The sequence below is a fragment of the Lampris incognitus genome, chromosome 8, assembly GCF_029633865.1.
Source record: "Lampris incognitus isolate fLamInc1 chromosome 8, fLamInc1.hap2, whole genome shotgun sequence".
Taxonomy (NCBI): Eukaryota; Metazoa; Chordata; class Actinopteri; order Lampriformes; family Lampridae; genus Lampris; species Lampris incognitus.
This window is the reverse complement of record NC_079218.1, coordinates 35,979,302-36,001,748: the sequence shown is the minus strand read 5'-3', so window position 1 is coordinate 36,001,748 and position 22,447 is coordinate 35,979,302. Positions and strand designations below refer to the sequence as shown.

At 42.8% G+C, this 22,447-nt stretch overlaps 1 protein-coding gene across 1 annotated transcript in view; it reads right to left on the bottom strand.

Moving 5' to 3' along the window:
* The window catches only part of LOC130116606 (gamma-aminobutyric acid receptor subunit beta-2), a 125,168-nt gene that overhangs the window by 69,244 nt on the left and 33,477 nt on the right, over nt 1–22,447 (bottom strand). Inside the window, exon 4 of the mRNA XM_056284569.1 lies at nt 571–791. Coding sequence (XP_056140544.1) covers nt 571–791 — 221 coding nt within the window. The remainder of the gene's footprint in view (nt 1–570; nt 792–22,447) is intronic.

Genomic DNA, 22,447 nt, shown 5'->3' with positions numbered 1-22,447 from the left:
TGATGCTCTGGGAAATGGTATGTTGGGGAAACTTGGGTCCCGGCATCCATGTTGATGTTACTTTGACACGTACCACCTGCCTAAACATTTTTGCAGGCCAAGTACACCCCTCATGGCAATGGTGATCCCTGATGGCAGTGGCCTCAGGTGGTTTTAATCTTATGGCTGATTGGTGTACTTTGACAGCACAGTTTACTACTTGCAACTGCTGTGCAGCCAGGTGTATAGGAGACATTTTGTTCATTTAATAATTTTCATGTGACAATACGAGCACTCAGAGAGTGCAGACCACCATCAAGGCTGAGCAAGATTAAATATCTCAACAAATCTAGAAAGTGTCACCATCAAAATCGAATTGGATATTCCCCTGTCCGCAGTCCACCTGCGCAGAACATTTTATCAGAACCCATCCTTCCTTTTTTTTTTTCAAGATATCTTGCTGACAGACAGATAAAGCAGGGCAAAAGCATAACCTTCTTCACAGGGGTACAACCAATGTATGTACTCTTGTCTACTTGAATGGACACCTTTGTTTTTTATCAATAGACTGGGTACAGATAAACATCTCACCTTAGGCCGTACAGTACGGTCCCATCCGGGTGCAGTCGGATCATTCTATTTTTCACTGTGACACCGTGGACGAAGGATTTCTTGTCGTTGAGAAAGTAGGTGTCAGGGACCCAGAGCTGGTCAGCTACCCGGTTATCTAGGGTCAGGTTCAGGGGGATCTCGGAGTAGGACAGCCTCTTGTCTCGCCAGGCCTGCTGGAAGTACATGGTCAGTGTGTAGTCCTGTAACCGAACAGAGAGAGAGAGAGAGAGAGAGAGAGAGAGAGAGAGAGAGAGAGAGAGAGAGAGAGAGAGAGAGAGAGAGAGAGAGACGGAGGGATGGAATGGGAGATGGACAGTGAGAAAAGATGAAAAGGTAGAAAGAGGTAGATCTCAGAAAGGGAGCAGACAGGATATGTGATGATAAATGATACAGTGAGATGTAGGAGAGAAAGGAAGAGAGGAGAGATGATGAGAGAGAGAAAGTTTAGGACTGGGTTAACCCAAAATGTCACCACTTTTGAAAATACTTTCTCCACTGGCTGCTGTCATGGTTGGACCAGACCAGTCTTCAATAATGAATGAAGTTCATCTAAAAGCAAGAAGTTCATCTTGGCCGGTCCTCACTTTTTTAAGGGTCTGTTTTTAGGGTTAGGATTTGGGTTTAGGGTTTGGGTTACAATTAGGATTAGGTTAAATTTAGGGTAAGGGTTAAGGTTAGGCATGTAGTTCTGATAGTTAAGGTTAGGGCCCAGACACACCAAACCCACTAGTGGTGACGAAGAACGACTGTTGCATCACCTCATGTCGCCTGCCGTCTGGACCAAAAAGTAGCACTTGAACACACCGCAAAGACTACAGCTGACGGCCAACTAGCATGTACATTCTGCACTGATTCACTAAGCTGAACAGCCAATCCGAGTGATCGGTCTCATCGACGGGTTCCACCCATTCCACATGCTGAATTGGACAAATAGCTGCCGACAGGGGTCCGACTAGTGCTGATGGTGTGGGACACACCACAAACACTAGGGTCACAGACGCTCACCGACGGCCTGACATTGGCCGATGGCCTACCTCTAAGGGCCCTGACACACCAGGTCCCTTAGAGTTCAGGGCTAGGGAATGAACATAATCAATTAATGCATTTATTTGATGATTTAAAACCACATGTAACACCAACGATGAGAGGTCCTCACAATGATAAAAGCTCAAGAATGTGTGTGTGCGCGCGCGAGAGGGAGAGAGAGAATAAAGGATAAAAGAAGATAACCTCCAAATAACCCCAAAAATCTGTTTTTCAAAATGTTTCACTTATGCTCTATTTGCTCTATTTGCTCTGACGGTACTTGTCTTATTGGGATTAAGTATCGTTTGTGAAACGGGCTCAGTACGGTGCGCTTGCATAACATGATCTCCCGTTTCCCCCATCTCTGCCTACAACCAGATACACAGACTTTCCCCTTTCCCCTCAGTGCACTCATGTCACATCATTTCCAACAGAGATGGCAGCCTTAAATTTATATGCCTGCATCACACAGCAGAGCCCAAGTCAGAAGAGTGTTAGACATGCTGCTAACATGATGTAGTATGTGTTAGAAAAAAAAGAAAGAAAAGTACTGTACCCTGTCGACCTGCGACACATGATAATCAAGCTATCGGAAGTCTGTGTGTGACAATTTTATTTATTTACCTATTATTTATTTCATATCGTAAATATTTTTATGAGAGAACATTAGATTTTTTTTTCAGGGGCAATAATGATACATGATGTCTGGGCACATAAACCCTTCATTTGACAGGTTTATAGCATGTTCCCTAACCAATACCGCGTGTTGATATATTTAGCTCATGTCCAATTGCAACAAGAAATACAATTGCTAATTTATCTATAGTATTTGGCTAACAAAGTGAGTCTTATGTTTAGACAAAAAGGTCAATTATCGTTACTTTGGAAGTATTAAAATGAAGTATTGATGCATGCTCCACTGGGGCACAAACTAGGAGTCATCAGGACACTACCACCGAGCTGACAACGTCCCCACCAACACAGCGGCCAGGGAAGGGGAGAAATCCCACATTAAACCTGGTTCAGTGTGGCTGTCCTAACTGGGCATTTGTCAAAGCCAGGAAGACGCCCAAACACTGCACCAGCCGATCGAAGAGGGAAGAACAACAGCTGCCTAAGAGTAAACCAGTGGTGATTCCAGTTGTGGCGGGAGTGTCAGAACAGTTGAGACGTGTATTTTCCAAACACCACATCTCAGTCACTTTCAAACCCCAAAACATGCTGCGCCTGAAATTGGTCTAAGGATCGGGTCCCTCGGCACAAACACTGCAATATAGTGTACGCTGTTAAGTGCCAGGAGGATTGCCGTGACTTCTACATCAGGGAAACCAAACAGACGCTGGCCAAGAGGATGACACCGCACAGGAGAGCTAACATGTCAGGCCAGGACTCCACAGTCTACACCCATCTACAGGCCAGTAGCCACTCTTTCAAGGATGAGGATGTGCACATCCTGATAGGGAGGAATGCTGGTTTGAATGGGGAGTCAAAGAGGCCATCTATGTGAAGAGGGAATGACCATCCCTGAACCCCGGGGGGGGCTAAGAGTACACCATCTTACTATGCTGTGATTGCAACTATTCCCCAATCCTCTGTGAACAGTACACATGGCCATCTTAATTCTAATTAATGGTCACGGCAATTAACATATGAAACTGATAGCTGGTTTTTGTTGTGATGCAAATGTGCCGGGTTTAGTCGTTATGCAACTGTGCTGTTTATAAGGATGGGAATACCTGCAGTCAGCTGAATCTTACGAAGTCACTTAGATGAGTGGTGAAATGTTTCTCCCACTAAAAGTTTTGTCCAGATGAACTGATTCAACTCTCTGGTTTTAAAATGAAGGGAATAAGGCTAGATAGGCACCAGTACACATGTAGTAAGTATTGCACGTATAGGCACCCAAACAATTGCTCATGCATGTGTATATAACATATAACACAACTACACAGACTCAAGTGCACACAAACATACACACACACACACACACACACACACACCCCAATAACTACACAAAAAACACACAGAAACATTAACGCACACATAAAACTAAAAACATACAGCACACACATGTAAATGTCCTCTCAAAATGACACAAATGCACAAAACTCAGTACGTAAGAGTTATTCATTATTATGCACAAACACACAAAGTTCAACAATTTCCACGACAATTTGCACTTGGCAACAAGAAAACTGGGACACAGTCAAGCCAACAATTGGCTGCTCATGTAGCGCACTAAAAGAAAGAAACCTAACAATCCATCCATAAGAAAAACAAGTTAAGTAAACCTGCTGTCTCAGGAACCATTTTGTCGTGACTGGCACATCCACTTCCTAGCAGAGAGGCTGAACATGCATTTTTGACTATGGCTGTCGGCTACAGATCTGCCATCCCGCTGCACCTTAGGAACTGGAGGCTTGAATATTGACTGGATGGAGTTTGTTGGGGGGGGGGGTAATAGCTTTGCACAGTGAAGTCCTTGCTTGACATAAACATTTTTTGTCATGTTGTTGTTTGTGTGGCTCACTTGGCCTCAGGTGCTGACAACCACAAGTTTGAGAGTTCAACTCCTAAAAAAACATACACAAATGTAAAGCTAATGAGCGGGGACACAGGGGGTACAAGAGGCCTCTAATGGTAATTGGAAGGGGAACAGAATGATTTGAAACTACATTCCTGAAAATTGTGCTTTTTGTTTAATATACTGACACCTATAGTGACACCTGGTAACTGCACTAGTGTCTGAGTGCTCAAGATCCCAGAGATCCATTGGAAATGAAACGGCCACCAGTGCTGTTGTGGCAGCATCTTCCCCACCACCAAACAAATACCCTCCAATAACCATTAAGATGAGCAACTACAAAAGTGTCCATCATTGATTCTAATGCGTGTTCTCATTTGCCAGATGATTTTTTATCAAAGTAACTTAAAAAGAGTGTCACACATTACTCCAACCAACATCATTCAACTCTCTCTGCGTGCGTATTTTCCTCAAAAACTACTTGAATACGTAAAACTCATGAAGGGACTCTATTGTATTGTTAAGGTGGTCTGTCGGAAAACATTTCAGGAGCCGTGTGGACAATGTCTTGCCGGATGCAGGAGGATTACCTAAATAGATGGAAAGGGCAGCCTTTATCAAGAGTAATGTAAATCACAGCTTATTAGATGTGACCGGAAAGAAGTATTTATTCCTTGTTCTCATGAAAAATAGATTGATTCCTTGAAATAGTAACATGTCAACAGCATCTAACAAAAGTACGGCTGTAGTTTAAAGCTGTTTTGAAGGAAACTAGCACTATGGCAAATTGTGTCCTCACCAATTACCAGGAAAAAAAAAATGCAAAAGCATTTTTTTTAAACCCGCCATCCACAACAACAGATTCTTCCAGCATTTTTACTTTTTTGTCCTTTTTTTCCAGTTTTCTTGTTTCTTGGAGAGTTTTCGCACAGCGCTGAGCAGCACCCAAGGCTAACAGGCATACACTGCTCTGTACGACTGCATGTCTTTAGCAGCACGTACTGCCTCCAAAATACTTCAGCTCCTTCCCTGGTTGGTGGTTATGTAACAGCTTGTGCTGGACTCATTCTGGCACGCTGAGCACAGCACGTGCCGCTGAAGAGTTGCTCATTGCTGTGAAATGGCATCTCTTTTGCACTCATCAATACTCTCTGTAAAACAACCAGGATTTACTGTGATGTATTATAGATAAAGAGAGGCTTCACCACCACCCTTTCTCCTGATCGTACACACAAACAGGCACACGAGTGTACTCTCCCACATCTGTCTGTCTCTGGTTCTCCAAAAGCATCAACACTGAGAATGTTTTCTGGCTGACAACACTCGGCTGTCTCCGTATATCACATTCCTTTTAAAGATGCAAGGGAAAGAAATAAGACATAATGTAAATTTCACATCATCTTTTTTCCTGGTGTGTGTGTGTGTGTGTGTGTGTGTATGACCGTTTGTCTAGGTAGGTGCATGTATATTCAGGGATAATTTAAAGGGCAAACATGGACTGAGGCAACAATGCAGTGGAGATTATCACCTGGCAGTAGTGACTGCATCGTCAAACACTTTAATGCAAAACCAGAATGGCATGGATTGGATAACAAGTGCTGGAACCTTCATGATTACATCACTAAGAGACCTAGCACTGCTGCAATAACCTTCATTACTGTCATAGAGGCCACTGGAAGTGCTAGTTCATGCATATATATATATATATATATATATATATATATATAGCCAATTTACAATAAATGCACTGGAAAACACAACACTTCTGCAAGGGGAAGGTCAGGCTTGCCTCCCTCGCTTTTAATGCATATCTTTCTAATTCCTCACATTCTCACCCTGCCCCCCCACCCCCACCCCTGTGCATTGTTGGGGTGTGGGTGGCCATGGCTGCATACATGAGAGAGAGGTTGTCATACCAGCAGCCATAATGAACATCAGTACCTAAACTATTCTGAGGAGATGAAAAGAGAGCCAGCGAGAGTAAGAGAGAGAGAGAGAGGGATGTAGAAAGTGATGTGAGATTTATGAGTGCAGGATATGCCGTGCTGTCAAGCTGCTAAAGAGATGACAATAGAAAATGATCGTTATATTCTCAAAACCCTCCCTAGAAGCTGCTCTGTTGCTACGTGAGGATCCATAAAATAGCTAATGACTGATTTCCAATGCCAGGGCATGCTTGTCATTCTGCCATCACTGTCTTCTTTTTAACATTCATTACCATTCTATCATGGTAATGAATTAACCAAAAACTGATCAGATTCTGATTATGACCTTTTAATTTGTCCTGAATTAAATTTCCCAAATACAAATCGAATTGTCATTGTGGAAATCAACAAGGTTGAATCACATGCATTTCAAATAAAATGACCGAACTTGGAAGAAATTGGGAGCTAACACGAGGGAGCAAAAAGTTTTTGTTTTTTTTCCTCCATTTTTCTTCCCAATTGTACTTGCCCAATTACCCCACTCCTCTTCCGAGACGTCACGGTCGCTGCTCCACCCCTTCTGCCGATCCAGGGTGGGCTGCAGACTACCACATGCCTCCTCCTATACATGTGGAGTCGCCAGCCGCTTCTTTTCACCTGACAGTGAGGAGTTTCACCAAGGGACGTAGCGCATGGGAGGATCATGATATTCCCCCCAGTTCCCCCTCCCCCCGTTTGAACAGGTGCCCCGACCGACCAGAGGAGGCGATTGTGCAGCGACCAGGGCACATACCAACATCTGGCTTCCCACCTGCAGACACGGCCAGTGGTGTCTGTAGGGATGTCCAACCAAGCTGGAGGTAACACGGGGAATCGAACCGGCGATCCCCATGTTGGTAGGTAGCGGATCGACCGCTTGCTACCCGGATGCGAAGGAGCAAAACGTTTGTGTGAATTCCATCCAATGGATAAACACGTACAACATAGACCGTCGGCCACAAAGCCGAGTATGGTGAAGGCGTTAAATCCTCTTGAGTTTGCTTTCTTTTTGTGGATGGCCATGTCTGGTCAGTGGCAGGTACTTTTGGCTGCCCTGTAATGAGCTGAAGTGGAGCGTAGGCAGGTACTTGTTGAAATTGTAACTTCTGTTTTGACCACAGCTGAGGTATCTGAAGGTACTTACTTGTTCATTAAACAACAAGGACAATATGGTGCTCTAAAGCAGGGAAAAAAGAGTGTTTCTAAATCAAGCTCCAGAGGTTCTCCTTCGTTTTCAATCTATGGATTTTCATGCATTCTCAAAAAGTAAGAAAATAAAATAAAGTATGTACAATATCATATATCAGAATGAGAATCATGTTTATTGGCCATGTAGGTTTGCACATACATGGAATGTGTCTCCGGTTTCATGGCTCTCTCGGTGTACTTAACAGAATAACAACAACACAACACAACAATCTTCGGATATATACACACAAGGATTGAATTTGATCTGAATAAATATAATCTTGTTATATGTATATTTTTGGGGCTTATAAGAAGACACACAGATAGGAAAACATTTGGATAGCCATCTCTTCCATGTGTAAACATAACAGAATAACAACAACAAAAAAAATCTGTAAAAAAAGTGTAGAGCATATCTCACCTCAACAGATGTGACAAAGGCATCACAGAAAGTTGAATCAGTCCATCTGGACACAATGTTCACTGAGAGCGAAACGGTTCATCACTTATCTACGTGACTTTTTCAGTCTCAACTGACTGCATGTATCCCCACCCTTGTAAACAATTTCATATGCAAATAGGCATGACCATTAACTAGAGTTACAATGGCCATGTGTACTATTCACAGAGGATTGGGGAATGGTTGCATTCACAACATTGTAAGATGGCGACAGATGTACTCTTACCCCCCCCCCCCCCATTTAGTGATGGTTGTCCCCTATTTCCCTGTTTACTGTATTTATTTTCATTCAATGGTGGACACATAAGACAATGTGAACCCATAGTTTGTATGTTTATTCAAGTGTTTATATTTTCCCCTGCTGATGGCTGCTTCATAAAAACGTCCATAGCATGCTGTCCTCCAAGAATGAATCCAATGAATTGTGCTTGCCCAGTACAAAGGCATGCATTTTGGGTTAACTGGGGACTCTAAATTACTTCTCAACTCTCAAAAGCAGGGGTGCGCCATCTTATCCAGATAGGTGCAGATGGGTGCAGGATTTTGTTCCAACCAAGCAGTTGCACACCTGATCCCACTAATCAACCAGTAGAGTCTTTGCTGAGGAACTTGATTAGGGAACGCAGGTGTGTAACTGCTTGGTTGGAACAAACACCTGCACCCACACCGGCCCTTTCTGGATAAGACTGATCACCCCTGCAAGTAAAACATGATGTATCAGTAACTGTGTATATGAGCCTCGTGATGAGCTTCTGACCTGGGTTGGGTGTCTCCTTACATTTCCCCAAATGCATACTGAGATAGACCCAAAGACCCAAATCCACTGAGCCTGAACAGGATTTATCAGGTATATACAGTGACTGATGGAATAAAGCAGATATCCTGTTGAGGTTTGGATAATACATAGGTAATTCAACGGTCTTATAACGGTTTAGAAAAATTTTAAGCCTGGAAAAGTCTATGAAAAATTATGTATTCTATTGTATGATATTGTATGCGCTATTTAATTTCATACATGCTTGTTAATGTAGTAAACAATATTTGTCAGCCATGGTGTAATGTAATACAACCCGGTAGATATTCATATTGCCCAGCCACTATCTGCATAAATCATAAATAATTGACCAAAGCCATCAAATTCAGAAAAGAATTGCGGTCTGGGAAACCTTGGGAATTTTTACCGGATGATGTGTTGAGAACTTACTGACAGCCGAGCCAATAAATTTGACTTGTACATATCTAAGGGTCCCTCATTCATTGTGAATGGGTTTTTGCCTCTGGCTCCATTGTTTTAAAAGCCTTCTAATGTGGGACTTTTCTGAAATCTGTTCTCGTGATTGTATCCACACCTTTGAAGCCTAATGAATGCTCGAGTCTGATCCCAGCTGGGGGTGATACCTCCAGCTGGGATCAGACCATACCCTTTGATATGTCACGTTTTGTTTTTTTCCTCTTAGAAATGGAATATGTAATTATACAGATAAAGAGCACCTTTGACATTTGGAGGATAAAGAAGGTAACAATCCACTGGAGTTAATCTGGCCAAAAAATATTTTGATTCTCTGATAGACAAGAAAGAAAATGAGAAAGAAAGGCAAGATCAGAGCACTGAATCTCAGGAGGGAAAGTGCCGCGGTGGGCCTTCAGCTTGGTGAGCCAGCCGGCTGCTACAGGCACCAGTAATGTCCGTTTCGCGTGTTCTGATTTATTTTTTTGTTTGCCAATGGCCGCTGCACAGCAAGAGCCAGGTTTGGATCAATAAAGTCACCACTATTGACTGTAAATAAGAGTGAGCAACTTTACACCATTCACTGTCAATGCAGTTTGGATGCCATAATATTTGCCATTTTGGGCGATGCTACCTTGCTCGCGGATGTGCAGTAGATGAACCTGGGAATCCGTCTGCACAGAAGACACAGGGGGTCGATCACAGTAAGCCCGCCCAAATTCTCATGAGAATGTCCCTCATTGCGGGATGTGCTTACAGCGACGGACCTGGCTGCTGTGAGTAGAGCTGCCAGTCAACTCATTCCCAGGCCTGGCTCATCCCCAGCTATCCCAAGTAAGATACATATTGGGAGATATGTTAACATGCATGGAGGTAGTTGAAGTCACAAAACACACTCGAGGAGAAAAACATATTTGACGTGCACTTTGAACTTTTTGTTCGGCCCATGCTGCGTTCACTTGGGTGTGTGTGGGCGGGGTTAAAAGTTGGACTGGTTAAAGCCACCAGAGAGCACTGGAGATGTTTTGGCTTCACTTTTCAAAAGGACCCATGTTGTCCTATTCGTAAACAGTCTATGGCTGCTGCACATGACTGCTTTCCAAAGCGATCATGCTAGCTACCTGAGACGCGAAGACTGGGTTTTTGTATGAGATGAGAAAAAGCATTGAACGCTCTGCTTTACAAGGAAGAGAGTCTTTTGTATCGTTGTATGATGTTTTCTTCAATGTTTGAAGTGAAAGGATTAACAGTATAATGAATGAACGACTGTATATCTACAGCATCTTTCTAGTTTCTAGACACAAGATGCTTTACAATGAAATGACTGAATCTCAATACAGCATGAGGACCCTGGTAGGGAAGCAGCCAATGCCTGCATTGTCAATAATAACTGCAAAACCAACAACATCAGCAACAACAAGCAACTCAAAGAAATAAAATATGAGTTGCCTTGTGCCCTTTAAGGCTGTATCCTCTCACCCAACATGTCTGCCCTGCTGGACTATTACTCATTCCCTCCTTGTTCTTTGTCTTAATTATTTTTTCAACTCTTGTTACTACATTTTACTCTACTTTGCTTTGTAAAGTACATTGTGATGCTATGAACTATACTTCATGATGTATGACTTGACCGACTCAGTCATGACCTGGTTACTACCACCACCCATTAGAACCAGTCAGCCAGTCAGTCAGTTTGTACACATGCATCTCTCTCCACCTGCTCCCTCAAAGGGGTTTGGAAAATAATTGAAAACCAGTCGGGTCACCTGGTCAAGCTAATGGGAGCACCTCATCGGTCACATGCCGCTTTCTTTCCTCTTTCCTTCTCCATCCTCCCCATTACCCTTGAAGCGAGTTCTCCATTTCAGGGCAGTGGCGCGGCGTGGTGAGTTTGCTGGAAGGGATGGGGTGGTGGTGGTGGGTTGTTGGGCAATTGGTGGGATGAAAGAGGAAGAGAAATGGAGGGTGCGTGGTGGGGGTAAATGAAAGGCATTTGAAAGCTCAGTGGAGCAGTGATGCAAATTACTTTTACTCTCAGCGCTCTTCACATTCAGGCTCTGATTTCAATACCATCGATGACCTACCTCTGCAACTCTCTCTCTCTCTCTCTCTCTCTCTCTCTCTCTCTCTCTCTCTCTCTCTCTCTCTCTCTCTCTCTCTCTCTTGCTCCATTTTTTTAATTTTTTATCTCATTCACTATCTGTTCTGGACCTCTCTTTTTCCTCTCTCTTCCCCTTCTTTGTTCTGTCTTTTCTCATTCTTCTCACTTTTCCATTTCTCCCTCTCTTTTCTCCTTCCGCTTACCTCTGTAACTTTACACCATCGCCCTTTTTCTCCCTCTCTCCCCCTGTACTTTTCACTTTTTGCTCTTTCTCACTTTCCTGCTGTTTGCCCTCTTCTCTCTGCCCTCTTTCCTTCCTCCTCCATTATCATTTTAATTTCTCCCTCTCTTCTCCATCCCCTTTCCTTAATAACCCACCCCTCCTCTCCTATCCTCTTTATCCATCCATCTCGATCTCACTGGAGTCCCTATTGCGTAAGCTTGAATGCAGTTGGGGGAACAGGGAAACGAGGACACATTGGAGGCAAGTGTGAATGGCTCAGATCATTACCGCTAAACAGACACAGCCAGGGGAGCCATCGAGAGAACACGACAGGCATTGGATCAGCCTCCGAGGAGCTGGATGCAATCTGAAGGGCCCATAAAGCATTGGAGTTTTGCATGTCTCTCCTTCAAGCCTGCTGACACAAAGCTAGAACCATGCATATGAGCTTTTATTTCACACTGACAGATGCACCGCTGTACTTCCAGGATGTATGTTCTTGAGCTCTAGAGTGGATGAGTTTGATTCTTTATGAAGGACAAAAAGTAAATTCAGTCCTTGGTTGATGAAATGAGGATGATACCGCTTCTATGGAATAAATATTTTACTATTCAGAAAAACCTAAAATGTAAAATTTTTATTTCCTTTTAGCTATCTCACATGCTGACCTTCTAAAGGAGAGCTTAAATCTTTACAAGCCTCATTTCTCTCTCTCTCTCTCTCTCTCTCTCTCTCTCTCTCTCTCTCGCTCTCTCTCTCTCTCTATCTCAATTCAATTCAATTGAAATAGCTTGTGAGAGAACAGTTGCAATAATCAATAATCTATACTCTATAATCTTGTCAGCAGAACGGTGCTTGGTAAATATCTCTCTCTCTGTCTCTCTCTCCACACACAGCAATGGTGGAAAGGTCACGCGATCCTTCAACAATTTAGCTGTACACCCATATTGACATTGAATGCACAACTAATACGTTGGTATCCCAAAAATGTCTTCCAGTGAGTGCCCCTCGTTTTCCTATTAAATGGGTTCTCGGTGCCCTCAGCAATGTGGACTCAGACATAAGCAGTACTTGAAAAGTGACCTGATAGTAAAGACGGTGATCCCCACACAGCTATACCACATATGCCCCAGTGTCCACAGATCTTTAATTGGATTCATACAGACTCTGTAGTGTTTTTTTTCTTTTTCCTTACATCTTGTTGCTTGCTGGCAGTATGAAGGAAAATCTACAGTTAGAAACCATATCTGACCTGAAAATGCCATTTAAATGAAGTGATTTACCCTCGGTAAATTACTATTCCATAAGAAGGGGCCCTTCTTATGGAATAATAACCTGCCTGTTGCCGTCGGATATCCAGAGTCTGCAGAGTTCAATCCAAATCTAAAAGTCATATTTTTCCCTTAACCTGCAATTATCTGCCTTTAAATTTAATACTTCACGACCTGTACTTCATGGTGGATGGGTTTCTGTCTCAATGAATTTACCAAGCACTGTTATGCTGACAAGATTATAGAGTATAGATTATTGATTATTGCAACTGTTCTCTTCTCTCACATGTCTTTTCTATCTCTCTGAAAGATGTCTTCTCCTTTCTCTTCTTGTGTGTGTGAATGGTGTGATGTGAGTCTCCCCTGTGTATACGTGTAGTCTGTCCTCCTCCCAGGCTCCATGGTGACGGTGGTTGCTACCCGGACACTGCTTGGCATCCTCCTCATTTCAGTTTCTTTTTATATATCTTATAAATCCATATAATTTTTTTATTCTGTTTCAATGTTGTATCCTTCTCTCAGTCAGATGTGTGACTAATGTCTTCTCCTTTCTCTTCTCCTGTGTATGTGAATGGTGTGATGTGGGAGTCTCTCCTGTGTGCAAGTGTAGTCTGTCCTCCTGTCACATCTACATGGTGATGGTGGTCACATGGCTCAGGTCCTGGGCTGTTCTGGTGGCATCTGGACGCTGCTTGGCATCCTCCTCATCATATTCTTCATATATTTTATAATTCCATTATAATTCTGTTATCCTCTTTCATTGTTGTATTCTGTAAATTGTGTTTTATTCTGTATACACAACATCCATTACACATCCGTCCATCTTGGAAGAGAGATCCCTCTGTTGCTCTCCCTCAGGTTTCTTCCTATCTTCTCTCTCTCTTAAAGGGCTTTTTTAGGGAGTTGTTCCTTATCCGATGTGAGGGTGTTACGGCCCTAGTGCCGTGTGTCTAATTTTCCCTCTCCAGGCAATGCCCCGCCTCCTATGGAACTGCTGGTTGAGCCCAGGTGACCCCAATTCCTCATCAGCTGGGTATATAACTTGGAGAGAGACACCCAATAGTGCCAGTGGGCCATTGTTGGCAGCTAGAGTGAGAGAGATGGCCAGTGGGCCATTGTCGCCAACCAGAGAGCAAGCTCTTGTGTCTAGACTCCTTGAGAAGGAGGGTGAAACTTATTAGTGTTCTTGTTTCGGTTTGGTTTGATCTGAGTTTTTGTTAAAGCCTGGTTAGTTAAGAGCCAGCATCTTTAGTTGCCTGTTTATTCTGTAGTTTGACTAAAAGTTCATTTCGTTAATAAATCTGTTTTTACACCTGGTTCCGCCTCCCACCTTCTTATTCCCCCGGGATACTTTTATTTTCTTTGTTACTTCCCCTCATCCCCTGGACCTTTAACGGGGAACGTAACAGAGGGTCTAAGGACAGGATGTTGTGTTGCTGTAAAGCCCACTTAGACGAGTTTGTGATATTGGGCTATACAAATAACATTGACTTGACTTGTCCTAAAGAGATAAGCCTACCAAAGGTTAAATAATATCAATGAGAACATAACGAGCATGTAAATTAATTGGAAGTCAAATAGAGGACCAATTTGACTTGATATGTTCATCCGTCTGGGTGTTTGAAAGACGTGTGTGTTTGTGTGTGTATGTGTAGCTGTGTGCATGAGAAATACAACTGGTGAATAAGAGAGACAGAAAGAAAGAGTGTTGAGATGGTTGCATCTTGTTTAGTTCATAAGATCATGTTTCCAGAAGGGCATTACTCCTCACTGAATCAACATTTCATAACCAAGACTACAAATTTGTTTCATAGCATGACAGCGTTCAGTTCATCACATACTGTTGTTTAAGTAGTCTGACCTCCCATTCAATCTCTCTCTCTCTATTTATATAGTACACTTAGTGGCCACTTCGTTGGGTACACCTAACAAGCATCAGGGTGGACTCCTCTGGCCTTCCTAACAGCCTGAATTCTTGAGGCATGGATTTAACAAGGTGCTGGGAACATTCCACAGGGATTTTTGTCCATGCAATTTTGATATTATCATGCGGCTTTCTGTAGATTTTTCCGCCACACATTTCGTGCTGCCAACCTTCACATCATCCCAAAGGTACTCCGCTGCAATGGTTTTCAAACTCGTCCTCAAGGAATCACAATTCTGCTGTCTTTTTTTATTCTGCCAAGTAGTTAATAACATTCACCTGCTGTGTCAGATATTCTAAACATCCAGTTGAGTTTTTTTTTTTCAGACCTGGCACCACCGCTTCACCACCGCTTCACCACACTGTTACGCTACAACTACAAGTGAGTTCCTTTGACATCAGGTAGGATGGATCCATGAATTCAGGCCTCATACTAAATTGTTTCTTTTTTTACCCCCCCCCCCCATTTTCTCCCCAATTGTATCCGGCCAATTACCCCACTCTACCAAGCTGCCCCAGTCACTGCTCTGCCAATCCGGGGAGGGCTGCAGACTACCAAATGCCTCCTCCGATACATGTGGAGTCGCCAGCCACTTCTTTTGAGTTGACAGTGAGGAGTTTTGCAAGGGGGATGTAGTGCGTGGGAGTATTACACTACCCCCCCCCCCCCGAACAGGCACCCCAACCGACCGACCGACCAGAGGAGAGGCACTAGTGCAGCGACCAGGCCACATAACCACATCCAGCTTCCCACCTGCAGACACGGCCAATTGTGTCTGTAGGGGTGCCGACCAAGCCGGAGGTAACGCGGGGATTTGAACTGGTGATCCCCGTGTTGGTAGGCAATGGAATAGACCGCTACACACTATGGATGCCAAGGCCACATACTACATTCTGACTAACACTAGCATGTTGCAAAAAACCACGATTCATCAAATCAGGCAATTTGTTTCTACTCTTCAATCGTCCAGTGACTACATGCCCATTGTAGTCTCATCTTCATTGTTTATCAAAGGAAGAAATGGATCTCGAGAGTAATCTGCTGCTGTGGCCCATTTGTGCAGCACATCACTGTTGTACTTGGGTGTTTTTTTCTTTCTTTCTTTCTTTTCTTTTTTTGATTGCTTCTGTCCTTCCTGCTAGCTTGAGAAAGTACTGATATTTTCCTTTGACCCCCTCTCATTAACAACACATTGTCACTCACAGGGCTGCTGCTGACTGGATGATTTTTGTTCTTTGCACCATTCTCAGTGTACCCGGGACACTGTAGTGTGCAAAGATCCCCAAAAGCAGCTCTTTCAGAGATACTGGATCAATTATATCTGGCAGCAACGTGATCACACCATCTCTCGGTTAGATTACACTTCTTGCCCATTCTAGCATTTAGTCAAATGAGAAGTAAAACCTCTCGACCCTGTCAATATGCTTTACGTATTAAGTTGCAGCCACATTTGCTGTCTGGAGAAGCAGGCTGTTTGCTTTAATGGGCAGAAGTGCCTAATAAAGTGGTCACTGAGTGCCCTCTGCTCCTTCACCGGTTAGTTTATTCTGGATAGGGCTTTTAAGAAGAACTTCTGCTGCTACTGCAGATGTTGGATCAAATCCAGTGTGCCTTTTTTTTTTGTTTCAGCACTCTCCCAAAGCGGTCTTCAACTTGTGAGCTGGCAACGATGCATCCGACTGAGTACATGCTATTTATTGGGGACAACTGGAGCATCTGCAGGCCTCCATGTGTCCCCGGAGATGAGCAGAGTGGAGTGGCAACTCAAAAGGCAAGGGCGGAAAAGAGGCAGAGGGGGTTGGTGGTGGGTTAGATTAAGAGCATGCTTTTGGAGACAGAAGACAAGTAGATGTTGATGGAGGTTTCAGTGTCAGCTGTCATTTACAGACAACCAAAGGTTGAGCCAGCCAATGATGTGAGGAGTGATGGAAAAAAAAATACTCACTGGATGTCACTTATCCCACATTCAGTTTTCCCATTTTGGAAATGCTGTTGTTGTACATGTATATGGATGTGCTTGTGTGTGTATGGGTGTGTGTGTATGTGCATGTGCATGTGCATGCACATGTCTAGGTCATTGTACAGCCTAGTCTGATGTACTTCACATTTGAATACATGTGGGTCTGTGCCATTGTAGAGGCTACACTGGCACACTTCTTGCTCTTCAGTGCTGCCAAAGCTCCAGACAGCTGTCCTTTGACTAAAGACACACACACACACGCACACACACACACACATACACACACACACACAAATCCGACGGAGGGAAGTGAATTCTTGGAGGCATGGTGAAATGTGGAGCTAGCTGATTGCTATTCAAACAGCATAAGATGAGAGAGGCACAAGCCACATCTCCACATTGTCAACAACAAGATAATGTAATATACAGACATCTGTGGATCGATAGCAGCTTCAGAATTCTGAGTGAATCAGAAAACCTGGTTATCAAAGGACAAAGTCGTCTTGTACAGCTGTGTGTGTGTGTGTGTGTGTGTGTGTATTGTTATCTGGAAATATCACTTCCTAGCTACCTAGCTTGCAGTTTGTTGGCACTTTGCTGCACTGCTTAATTTTTAATATTTTACCAGCTTTTAACAACTCCTGTGACCATTGGATCATTTTAATTGATTTTATGGTTTGCTTTACTATTATATGGATCTTCACCCAATCATTGATTTTTGCACTGGCTCCCTGGTATACTCCTGATACATATTTCAAGAAGAAGGAGGAACACAGGGTGATGTATAAGAGTGGAGGAAAGTGCACACAGGTGGACTATATCTTATGCAGGAGGCACAATTTGAAAGGGATTGCAGACTGCAAGGTGGTGACAGAACCTAGCTAGGCAGCATCGGATAGTGGTCTGTAGGATGACTTTGGAGATCAAGAAGAGGAAGAGAGTGAAAGCAGAGCCAAGGATCAAAAGGTGGAAGTTGAAGAAGGAAGACTGTCCATGTTGTTCATGTGGACTCAACCCTTTTTGTTTCAACTCCAATCTCATCTGGCTTTATTATTCTAAGTTAATCTAACAAATACCGTCGTGATCAAGTCAATCATAAGCAAATCGAAGTGGTTTTAGCGGAACAGCTCTCTAGCAATACGTTACCTTTGTCACCGATTTCTTCCGTTGCTGGATTACAATGCTGGTTGTCAGAAATTCAAAGTAGTGTCTAAAACACAGTCGTGGGCTATCCACTTGAGAGTCTGCATTTTCCGCATTTATGGTGACGGTTCCTGAGCTGTCTGAGGTCAGGGCAGAGCTCCTATCTATTGAGAGTCTGATTAGTGAACTACATAGCCGGCAAGCTAAACTGCACTCCCATATGGTCAAGCTGGAGCCTTCCGGCCTGGATAACAAGCTATCTGATGATGACAGCATTGAAAAGTTTGGTCCCCCCAGTAGAAAGTCTCCATTTGGGTCAATTTGTGCATCAGTGGTCAAAGGAAATAAGAAACTATCATGCCGTCTTTTCGAACCCCTAGAGTATAACACTGTCTTCCTGCAGTCAAACTTCTTTGTTCCACTATCTGATCTACCAGATGACAATATTTCATCTGCCCCCATGGCTTTTATTCGACCATCTCCTCAGAGAAGTAAGCTCCCGGCTAGCCCCAGTGGCGATGCACTGTTCATTCCTTCCAAACTCAAACGTCCAAGGATATCATTGCTGCCCCTCAAACCCAAGTCTTGTCATACAAATGAAATGGACTCCTTCTGTCTGTCCATGATACACTGCCCAGTCACCTTCCCCAGTAGCCCAGCAGTCCAGTCAGGCTCTAACTGCCAGTGTGCCCTTCCAGTGCCTGTTATCAACTTCATGGACTTGCTGTGTATGGAAGCAACATCTCAGATCCAGAATTTCTGCTGGCGGGAGATTCAATTGTTTGCTTTGCGGAACTCCACATGGGCTTAATATATATTTTCACTGGTGGGAAAATATTGGATATAGTCCAGTACATCCCTTCAATTATTGAGCTTCACCCACCCGCCCATACAGTCTTCGTCCATGTGGGTACAAATGACATCAGGAAAACAATCTATCAAACTCCAACATGATATCGAACTCTTAGCTGTAACTGTTGAAAGTCTGGGTAAACAAAGTGTAATATCTGGGTCCATTCCAACTCTGAGGAAAGGCTGCAAAGGTTTTAGCCGGCTGTTTGTTTTTAATCATTTGCCTCAAGTGCTGTGTTCTGCCACTAGTTTCAGCTTTATTGATTACTTTGGTGTATTTTGGAATAGCAGGGTTTGTGGGGTTGCCCTTTCATATAAAGATAGCTACACATGCTCCAACATTGATCTTGGGATGTTTAGTTGTTTTAAAGCCCTTCCTTTCCTCATTAAAGCAAATTACTCCTGTCTGTGCTTGATAATATATAGACCACTCATTCTCTGCTGCTAAATTCAATACTGCCTAGTTTTTTTTTTCTGGCTCGCTTCATACTGCAAGTGAACTGTTGAATAATTTTAATAACATGTGTTCCTCCATCTTAGACTAAATAACACCCTCCAAGACCAAAAAATCTAGTCACCTCTCGATACCCTGAATACATTAAAATATTTGGGTGCAGAAGCGAAAATGCTGCACAGAGAAGCATTTGTAGAAATCATCCAAAATTACAGCTCACCAAGTTCTCCTCAGGTCTCTACTTAAGACTTTTAACACAGAGGATAAAAATTCTAAATCTGCATATTTGCTTATCTAATCAAAAACAATCAAGGGTCCGCGGTGGTGTAGCGGTCTAAGCATCAGCTTTGTGTCAATGCAGCTGCCCACTGGGGACCGGGGTTCGCGCCCTGGTCTTGTCAGATCCGACTATGGCCGGACTCGATGAAGCAGCAATAATTGGCAACGCTGTTTTCGGGAGGGGGGCGGAGTCGGCTTGTGTACGTCACATGAATGCGTCTCTGTGTGTGTCGGAAAAAGCAGTGGTTCGGCCTGGAGTCGCCTTGTCACGAAATTCGGGAGGCGTCTCCTTCGAGACTGCCGGCCGGAGAGATGCAGTTGGCGAATACAGGCAATAGGGGGGTGGGTGTTTGAACTAAAATAAGGATCAATTGGCCACTAAATTGGGAGAAAAAAAAAAACAACCAGTCCAACCTAAAATTGTTGTTCAATAATGTGAGTTGTGTCCATTATCCTCCCCCAGGTCAGATATTAGATGCCACCCCTTAGCTATGCAAGAAAATTCTTTCTTTATTTACTCAGAAAATCTCATTATTAGAAATTGAATTTCTCTGCCAGATTTTCCAATCACTGTTGAGAAGCCCTGTGCAGTTTCCCTGTGCTAATTTTTTTTCCTTCAATTTCTCCATCTACACTGACTTACATTGTAGAGAAAATAAAACCCTCAACCTGGCCTTTAGCTATTCTTCCTGTAAAATTTCTGAAAGAGGCTTTTGAGACAGTTTCCCCCTCTATTCTGCAAAATCTAAACTGCTCTCTATGAACAGGTTCCGTTCCTGATTTTTTTTTAAAGCTACTATTTTTCAACTGCTTTTAAAAAAGCTGTCTCTTTATTCTTCTGATCGTAACAATTTTAGGCCTATTTCTAAACTTCAATTTTAGCTAAGGTTTTAGAAAAGGTTGTAGCAGATCAACTTTTAGCTTGATTCATGGAAAATATCTTTGAGAAATTCCAATCCGGTTTTAGAAAAAAACAAAAACAAACAAAACATAGTACTGAAACTGCTCTTCTTAAGGTCATCAACAATTTATTACTGATAGCTGACGCTGGCCATGAATCCATTCTTGTTCAGCCTTCTATACCATTGATCACAATATCCTCTTGGACCATCTTGAAACCTGGGTGGAAATCATTGGCACTGCTCTGCAATGCTTCAAGTCCTACCGAAAAGACAGGTGTTTGTGTTGTTATTGCTGATTCCAGGTCAGCTGAAACAGGTGTTCACCGTGGGGTGCCCCAAGGCTCCATGCTATGTCCAATCCTCTTTTCCATTTACATGCTTCCTCTAGGCCACCTTATATGTAGGCATATTTTTCCATTTTTATGCTGACGATACTCAGATTTATCTTAGCTGTGACCCTGAAAACAGCCGTCAGAACACTATCAATCTGCAAAACTGCCTTCATGACAGCCATAACTGGATGTCACAAAAAATCCTGCAGCTAAATGCTGATAAGCCAGAGATATTGATCATAGGTCAAAATGGTGCAAATACCCAATTCAGGCTTGATGCATTGTCCCATTTAATAACGCAGCATTGCAGAAATCTTGGTGTCATTTTTGATCAAAACCTCAGCTTAGACAAACATTTTAAATTATTGGCTTAATCTTGCTTTTATCAACTCAGACATATTTAAAGGATTAGAACCTTTCTTTCTACCAACAATCTGGAAACTGTTATCCGTGCCTTCATAACCAGTCAATTGGACTACTGTAATTCCTTGCTCTCTGACTTCAGTAAAAAAAAAAAAAAAAAGGAAAAAACTCTCTCCCACCTCCAGCTCATTTGAAAACTCTTCCACCAGGATTTTAAGTTGGACTAGGAGACATGATCACATTTAACCGATCCTGGCTTTCCTGCACTGTTTACCTGTTGCTTTTAGAATTGATTTTAAGATATCCTTGATTACTTACAAATCCAAGTGAGGCCTTGCCCCAAGTTATTTATCAGATTTCTTATCACCCTATGTCCCGTCTTGCTCCCTGGGTTCCCTGGATGTGTTGTACCTTCTTGTTCCAAGGTCCAGATTGAGACACAAAAGTGATGGGGTTTTTGCAGTCAGGGCTCCTACACCTTGGATGACCTGCCTGAGGAGATCAGAGTTGCAAACTCTCCCTCATCTTTTAAATAACTTTTAAAACCCCACTTTTTTTAAACATTATTTGTAAAGCACTTAGTAACTGTTTTGAAAGGTTCTGTAGAAATAAAGTTCATCATTATTTCATAATCGTATTATCTGTTCCTGTTAATGTGTGTTTGTGAATGTATGTGTCTTTCTTCAGTTTTTCTCTAGCTATATGAAATTGTCCAGATCTGATGGTGTGCATGCATCCTTGAGCAAGGCCACCCTTGAAGAAGCAATATCTCCACACAGTTGGACTGACCTACAAAGAGACACAGGGGTGCTGGATGAGAAGAGGGTTATAAGCTTGTGTGTGTGTGTGTGTGTGTGTGTGTGTGTGTGTGCGTGCGCGCGCACGTGCGTGTGTGCACGCACGTGCACAATTACATACAAGGATAACGATGGAGTATTGTTGTGATGCAATCTAAATTTGCACCTGGACACCTTTCAGAAATCATGCCACACTACATAAGTAAACACAAGCATGGATATATGGATATCCATGTTTGAATATTTGCCTATACAAAGCAAAAATACTATCAATGTTTGAATTTTTGCCTGTCTAAAGCAAAAATACCACAAGATTGAAATCAATTTCATTGAATTTAATTCATGCATGCTTTTGAATGAGCAGTGGAGTGTATCATATTGATTTTATCTTCTTATTTTCCTCTGCACTCAGGAGAGAAGATGAAACCTATTGCCAACTCAAAATGTATCTTTTTTCAGGTGACAGTTTGCAAAATTATATGCAGCTTTTTGAGAAATAGGAAGAAAAAATAAACAAAACTGGAGACAGAGGGTACAATTGGAGCACACTCCCAAAATGGGTCAAGCCTCTGTGTTCGGGGAAAGAGGTTGCATGTCACTGACCGCAAATCAAATGGAGCTTAACTTGTCTACAAGAGTTCTCAGAAATTCATTTCAGGCTTTAAAATACCCCCCCTTACCATTCACTTCCTCACTAACTCTATTCCACTCCACATCTTGTTGTTCATATTCAAGAAAGGCCAACATCATCAGTGGGAATTGTCATTGGTGGAAGTGCGGGTTGGTTCTACTGTATTGATAGCTGTCTCTTAATAATGTTTTGAAATACCTCAATGGTTCTTCACTGCAATTTAAAGTATACTT